The 8,229-nt window shown below is 42.3% G+C and overlaps 1 protein-coding gene across 3 annotated transcripts in view; it reads right to left on the minus strand.

The window, feature by feature from the left end:
• Positions 1–5,911, minus strand: part of MEGF6 (multiple EGF like domains 6) — a 317,639-nt gene extending 311,728 nt beyond the window's left edge. For all 3 annotated transcript variants that reach the window (XM_019493982.2, XM_059716481.1, XM_014605793.3), the window contains exon 1: positions 5,049–5,911. In XM_019493982.2, coding sequence (XP_019349527.2) covers positions 5,049–5,134 — 86 coding nt within the window. In that variant the 5' untranslated portion in view covers positions 5,135–5,911. The remainder of the gene's footprint in view (positions 1–5,048) is intronic.
• Positions 5,912–8,229: the final 2,318 nt, after the last annotated feature.

Below are 8,229 nucleotides of genomic sequence, written 5' to 3' on the forward strand. Positions count from 1 at the left end.
TGAAATTAAATAAATTATTAATAAACTTTCCACTTTTATAGCACGGATCCCTTCTTTCATAAGATTTAACCAGTAATTGATTAAAATAAACAATACGAGGTTGGTAGGTGACATATATCATTACACCCCTCACGAACCAGAGATGCGCAGCCACCTCTGGCACCAAATACACCTGATGGCTCAATTTAAGCCAGGAAGTGATTTCACTGGGATGCTCCCGAGGAAGTAAAATATTCTGCTTCCAAATGAAACATAGGAAGAATATTAAAGTGGTCAGAATGCAACATTTGTCAGGATGTGAACAAGCCTTCATCCTGCCACATTATAGATTCACAATAGAAAAGAAAAATTAAGCCTCTTTCAATTGTGCACGTTAAAGTTCTTATTATTGGAAATCAGAGTTACGGCAGGCCAGAAAAAAGCATACATTATTTCAATCCATCCTTTTAGGCAACTTGGTTCATAAAGATCATTTTTCTTCAAGTGAATTGCCAGGAGAGTCAAAACGGAAACAATAACAGACAAATCTACTTCCAAACACATTTCCCAGCTTACTCCCTGCAGGCTCCATACTCTGTGAGCTCTCAAACCAAGAGAACAAGCAAGTAAGGTGCATTTTTCTTTTAAAAGTTATGGAACATATAAAATTAATCAGCAGCTTTAAAGAGATGATGATTAGTAAGCAAATATATCAAGAACTCACACAAACTACAAAATGTCTTAGTGCACTGCAAACAAATGATTATAAGATTAAAATATTTTAGCTTCCCAAATGCTAACAAATAAGCCCTTTGCATGTATCAAGTGCCCCTAGTTTGGCATTTCTGATCTCCTCCTTTTTCCCCTTTCCCCACAACATTTTTTTTTTTTTAACTGTCAAGTTTGTTTTACATTTCCAGAGTGCCTTGGCACTGAACAGAAGCTATTGGGATTAATTTCTGAAAGGAGAGACAGGCATCTAGGATTTGCCAGCCAAGATCAAACTCTTGGTCCATCAAGCAAGGCCTTTATCAGCTGCTGTTCATTAAAGCTACAACAGCATTGACTAACACATTGGGGGGGGAGTATGCAGTTGCTGCCAAACAGTGAAAAATGCCATTTTCTCCAATCCGTTAGAAAGCGGGGAAGCATTTCCAAAGTTGGTTTTAATTTCCATTGCTAACACAGGTTCTGGAAGTAAGAGAGGCATTTTTGGAATTGCGCATTCTGAATAGTGAAAAGCTGAGAATGTCTTTGCTGATCCATAAACAAGCTACAGCCTCATTATTATGACTATAAGGCTGTTTGAGTGGCCACAAGCAGTGGGAGGTCTGTACTTCAGAGAGAGGGTTTGAGCTTTGTTTTGATGTTCTCAACATTTTCTGAGGAAAATGTTGATTCTGTGTTTGGAATTATTTCTTGCCAGACTGGTTAAACCTGAGCTTATTTTAGGAATTAGTTGCTTTGTATCCTGCTGGGAAAAGGATGTCTCTCCCCCCTGTTGTAGCCCTTCCTGCTGGCTGGCTTCAGGGTTATACTAAAGTTGCTGTGCGAAATGATGGCCGTGAAGCCTATGGAGCATGTTTCTAGCCTCATGTTGAACACAGAAGGCTGATGGAATAGCATCTTTTTCCAAAAATCACACAAACTGCCGTGTGCTGCAATGCTTCTGAGCATTCCAGCTGAGACAGTGCTTCTGGGGCACAGGTCTGGGGCAAATATTCAGACATCTGATTTCACAACTGAAGGAAAAAACGGTGACTTTCCACTATTGTGAAGCCCTGCTCTGGTTCACTCTTATGTTTCTTGCTTTTTAAAAACTGGAATTGAATCACTTCGTAAATCCTGTACCGCTCCACTTTTTAAAGTAAAATTCCAGTTCATCAATTGGAATTATTTTTAACCAATTCCAGCTGGTCCTTATCCTCAAGAAGACCCAATGATACTTAAATCTCCTTGGATACCAGCACTTCTTTGTTGTGCCCATTTCCATTTTTTTCTTCTAATCCGATTTCAAAGTTCTTCAGTTCTTGGGGGCTGCCATCCCCAATCCAATCCACTGGGACCCCTGCTCCCATCTCTTACAGTGGCAACTGCCAGATGCTTCAGAGAAAGTTAAAAACAACTTACTGGACAAACATGCAATACATTCTGAGAAAGGTTCTTTATAACCTCCATTGAAGAGACGGGATTATTTCCATTATTACTTTCATTCTCTCTCTGACTGTTATTATCCATGTATGTACCTATAGCATTTTTGGATCATGCTAAGCTCTTGACTCAAAATGAAACCTTGTGGCAGTAAGTTCCACATATTAACATATTAACATATGAACCTTGTCTACATATTAACTAAGCATCTTGTAGAAAAATGTTTTCCCTTGTTACTTTCAATTGCAAAACTGTTTTGTATTATGAGAAAGAAGGAGAATCAAGAACATGTGTTCATCCTATATATCTTTTATAGTTCAGCTACCTTTACCACTCCCTCTTTTTCATTAAAGGGACCTGAATGAACAACAGTTTGATTCATTGGCAACGCTGGTCACCACCAGGACCCTTATCCTGAATTCGAGGACCAGTAGCTTAAGATAGGAAATCTGCATTAGATCAATGAATCTATCAACTTTAAGACCAGGGGACAGTTCCCCTCACAAAGAATCCAGCATAGCTATAGATTAAGGAGCTACACTTGATCTGAGTCAAAAGGCTGAAAAGTGATGTGATGCTGGCCAGGAGCATCCAGGTTTGCCTGGTAAAGACCCAGTAAAGTTATTGACACTGAGGAAAAAAGAGGAAATGTGATTCTTATGCATTTTTTTCAGAGAAGCGTACACAGGCCTTCTCATTGCCTATGCATTCTGATTGTGGGGAGGAAAGGTATTTTGAAAAGATAAGGTAAACAAGCACCTGGTCTGAACAGGCATTTTTCCCTGCTGTCTCCCTAGGGAGAAGCTCCTCTCCTAGCAGCTAACACACTTCGTGAGCATTTGTACCTCTAGGCAAAGTGAACCACAAAGCCTGTTTGAAAGATCCAGCAATTACTTGTCCATTGAGCTGACAGGTATATTTTTCACCTCGAGACTTTTAAGAAAGGTAGCCACAAAAGCCAAGATAGAGTCAAAGAGGAGGCATTTTTCCTGTTGGCCTGGATTTTAAAATGATAAGGTCAAGGCCATGTCCACTAAGTCACAGTTTTTCCACCCTATACAAACTTTATTTATAGGTTAACAGATTATTTTTCTAAGTGTCATTGTTGCCAACTCCACCCGAGGTCTTTCTGCTTCTGACACCATCAGAAATAACAATTCTGGCACTAACCTTAAACAGTGATATTGTCAATGCTGCCAAGGCAGCATCCTTTCCATTTCACCCTCTCCTGGAGGCGCCCACTCTTTTACGGCCCAGGCATGTAAATACTCTAGTTGGGTAAAGGAGCTAATAAGTGCAATTCAGTCACAAAGAGGCTCTACTTCCTAAGGAGATGCCATGTTTTTACTTGTAGTTTTTCACCTGTGATTATACTTTAATGAATATAAGAATCTGTGCTTTAAGTCTTTTAACATTTGTTCACGAATGGATGAGATTTAGGAGGAATGTGTTAATTTATTTCTATTTCTGGTACTTAAAGTGCCCTAAAAGGCCTTGTGAATTTTCACCAAAAAAGTAGTTTCTACAGCAGAAGTCAAACTCAATAACTCCAACATGGAGAAGAGTGAGATTCCAGCTGGCATTTTACTGCTCCAGGACATTTAATTATGGTGCTGTAACAGAAAGCCTGAAAATGCCTTTTCAATTATTGGCATTTTTCCTTCAGCAGCTTTGCCTTAAAATCCTTCCTTGTTGTTCCCACATGTGGCCGCTACAGAGCTGTTCAGTCTGTAAAGCTTTTACACACATTGGTTTACCAATATAACAATCCGAAATCCCAATGGACAGATGCCAAGGAAGCTGTTATGACTTTATTGGCATCTCCCTATTCAAAAAGCACCAAATTCACCCATTTAACCACCAGCAAAACTTGACTTTGCTACTGATGAGAGAATAGTATCCCCCTCCCTGCCCCCATGTCCTCTGCTATTAGCTTACACATGCCTTACCTCTCAGTTGTCTGCAGGGCCAGAAGGGAAAAACTGAAACAAACCACAAGAATGATGCTGGCAGCAGCAATGTTTCTGGAGTAATTTATTGCAGAGAAGGAGCGGTTTTGTGTGCACCAAACAGTGGCTTTGTGTCTAAAGGGTATTGTCAGAAGTGCCCTCTGGGGAATTATACTTCTAAATTAGATTCAATGTTTCCCAGTCCCTGGCATTTTCTTTTCTAGAGTACACTGGCACACATCTCATCTCTCCTATCTCAACCAGCAATCCTGACCCGCAACTCCTGGGGAGATAAACATGAAATCTTTTACATACACAAAACAAATGCCTTTGCACAAGTTTTTCAGAACACATCCAATGACCAGGAGTGGCCCTGACCCTGCCTAGCAGAGTTAATAATGTAAAGGAAAGATGGTTTGGGTTTAGCTCATTGCATAATGCTGGTTTCACTTACAAAAATAAATAAATAAAAAAGAGAGCTCAGGCTGCCTGGAGAGAGATCTTCTCCTGGCAGTATCCCAAATTCCAGAGGAAGTTTTCCAAGGGACCCACAAAGTTCATGCCAAACTGAAGTGATAGCATTGTATTAAAAAAATACAGGGCTAAGAGCATCTGGATTAATACCAAAAAGGAAAAAAATGAGACGTACATAGAATTCAGTAAGAAAGAGAAAGGAGGGGATAATAAAAAAGTACTGCTAGGAAAACACACCTCAGCCTGCATAATTATAACTCATGCTTGTACAATAGCTACATCTCAATTTAAAACAGCCAATCACTTCTTGCAAGTGGCGGGAACAATCCAAACATTTTAAACTTCAGTTCACCCCTTTATTCTCTGCATATTTTTTACTAGAAAGGGGTAAAAAAAAAATTCAGATTAGTTTCCATTGCATAGCACAGTCTCTCCTTTATGGAGTTCCCAACCTGACCTTCCCACGCCAGGATCTTCTCCTCACTCAATACTTACATCAGGGGCTGCAGTTTGTTCCCATAGATGAGCAAAGATGCTTGCAGGGTGAAAACAAACAATTGTGCCAACATGTGTAGCTCCATTCTTGCCGCTATCACCCTTTTCCTTTGCAAGGCAGATCTGGAAGGTGCCTAGAAAGTTTTACAGCTTTCCCCAGTGACAGGCTGGCAAGTTCCAGTTCCTCAAAGAAAAATGCTCATTGCTATTTCCTGATGTTGCCAGTTTCTCTGTTTCTTACAATGAGCAATGCTGCTGGAGTCTTGCTGGGGCTCACAGGAGAAATAGATTTATCACTCCTGGACATTTCCTCCCATACAGGTTCAGCTGAGGCAAGTTTCTCTTGTCCCTGGAGTCCAGGGGAAGTGACTGCAACACAGGCTGTCACAGAGTTTTTCTAGGAACCAAGCCTGGCTCCTTAGTTGTGCTCGTTAGCATTGAAATATGCTGAGGAGACTTCTTCTGGCATTTGCGCCTTGACAGGACCCACACTGCTGATGGCTTAACAGGATCTGGGTTCTGTCCAACAGGGAAGCCCTATGTGGACTTGCTCAGTTTGGAGTCCTCAAGCACTTCATAAAGCAATAGATAATCCAGCACACAGAAAGGAAGGGAGCTCCTCTTTGCACACAGAAGTCCACCTCTCTAAGGATGCACTAAATTCCCCAGCCACAGGCTGTTTTCATTTAACCCTCTGCACACACCTTAAGCCAGGCTCCCACCTTGTTCCTAGCAGAAGCCTCTCCCCCTCTCAACACAGGCACCTAAAGGAGCAGCTCTTCTCTCCCCTGCATTTCAGCAGCCTCACAAAACTTTCCCCTTGCCTTGCTCAGGTCTAGTTCCTTTGATTCACATGCTCTCTTGTTTCTTTCTTGCTGACAGTCAGAAATCCCTCCCACCAGCTCTTCCCACCCCCAAGGAGAGGAGGGGGTGGCAACAGAAGAGTAGCAGGCAAAATTTAGCTTTGCTGGTCAATAGACTGTTCTTTTGTAAGACCCTCTGCCAACCTCCAGAGCTATACATCCCTTCCAGCCCCCAAAGATGAGTCTGGAAAAAGCACAAAGACTCCAACTTGCCTGCACATCTATAAGAGCTAGTAAGGCTCACAGCTATTCCAAAAGATATGTGGCTGTGTCTAATAGCTGACAGGGACAGGCACACCATACATGAGGATGGTGGAGGGTCAGCGCCTTCCTCACAAAGGCCTGTACATTGTGCATGATTTTTGGAAGTGCTTTAGCGGCATGGGGGTGAAATTAAACCTGTAATTAATTAGAATGTAAGCTTGGGGGAAAAAGAAAAAGCAAAGAAGAAACCCAGGCAAATTGCTGGGAAAGAGAAGGACTGAGCTTCTTTATTTAATTGTCCCCTACTAATTAACTGCACCTCTGGCAGAGGGGAAAAATAATAGGGGTGAGGGTTGTGTAGGGGAAGGAGCATGTAGAATCTGGCTCAGGAGTAGGGTTAGTCTCTAGCTTTATTTGTTCACCTTATTTGCTATTGTTGTAACTTGTGACAGGGGTACCTGGAGAGCCCTTGCTCCTGTGGTATAAATCCAGACAAACAAACACAGCAGCCCTCTGCCCACCGCTCCCCTTGGCCTTAAGCGTTCTCAGTCTTCTCAAACATCACTCCCAAAGGGAGCCATCAGGAGAACTTTCCTGTTTTTATTTCAGCCCTGACAAGTAGAAATACACACCCCACCTGCAAGAAACATTATGATTTTGGCCCTAGTGGGAAGTTTCACTCATATGCTTGTTGTATTTATTTGTGTTGGAAGGATTTTGAACAAATGACTGCCTGGCTCAGGAAACAGGGTACTGAGACTCTGACTCCTGGGGACAGAGTCCTCCCCAGCTCAGTTGTGTTATCAATCATGCAGTGACTTTAACTGATGGCTGTGTAAGAAGTCAGGAGGAGGGGAAGAGATATGGGTCTCCATTCAGTTCCCAGTGGGATGAGGGTCTCCCTGCCCCTGTTCCCCAACAAAAACAAAAAAGTGTCCCCACTGCTGTTCATTCGTCTTGCATTGATCAGCCTCAGCACAGGCACCAAAGATATATGGGTCTACAGAAGACTGGACTCTCTTCATGCCAAGAAGTGGGGCTGAGGTGTGAGAAGAGAAGACAGCACCTATGTGAGGAACTGGCTAGTAAAAGATGCATGTCAGAGACAAGGAGTCACTGAGGAAGAGGCTGGGGGAGAAGCAGACATAATCCTAAGCAAGGACTGTCCTGAAGCAAGGGAGAGGAGTCAAGCAAGATGGTTGAAGCCAAACAGCCAGCTCTCACAAGACCTTCATCCCAGAAATCTGACAGACTGCCAGAAACAAGTTAATGGTGCAATTTGCCCTTGTATAGCCCAGGCTCTAGCTCCTGGAATCAAGTGACATGGGGAGGTTTCGATGGGGAGGTTATTCTTGTGCCAGTAAAGCCAAAGTGCACGGATAGGACTGAGATCCGCTTCAACACACTTACTCTCTCATTTACATTACAGCAGCATCTTTCAAGTGCAACAGAGGTGCTGGGCCTCCAAGGCAGTGCTTACCTCCAAGAGTTTATGGAAAAGTTAAGTCAAGGGTGTTTAAGTTTGCTGGGCTGAACTCATTCCAATGCCAACTTTACTAGGTAAATGCCCCTATAATATCCCCATAATTATTCAAGATGGAAAGTTTTTGGGTAATATTTTGATTGGACCAATTGTACAGCTGGAAATGTTGGACAAAATATTATCAGAAGGACCTTGCTTCTACCTGGAGTAACTTCTCTACATTTTACCACCTGTCAACATTCCCCTTTTGTGTCTTCCCCACTCCTCCCAACCTGTCTTGCACCCATTAACTCCCATTCCTTCTGATTTTCCCCACCACACACATTTGCATTTTCACAGACCTGCATTTTGCATATTAGCTTAAGCTTCTATTCCACCCGAGAGAGTACACAAACCCCAGCACACTCTCCCCATGTCTGAAGAACGGTGTCTGTGTCTGAAAGGTTGTAAAGAACAAAATTTCCAACTATTTAGCTGGTCTAATGAAAGAGATCACGTTTACCCAAACAACCTTGGGTGCCTATAACTTTAGCTCAACAAAGCTATAACCAATACCCCTGAAACTTGAAGTCCAGGGAAATATTCTACTTCAAGAAGGGGGACTGATTTTAATGGCAAAAGATATCTTTAC

The sequence above is a fragment of the Alligator mississippiensis genome, chromosome 13 (genome assembly GCF_030867095.1).
Source record: "Alligator mississippiensis isolate rAllMis1 chromosome 13, rAllMis1, whole genome shotgun sequence".
In the NCBI taxonomy this organism is placed as follows: Eukaryota; Metazoa; Chordata; order Crocodylia; family Alligatoridae; genus Alligator; species Alligator mississippiensis.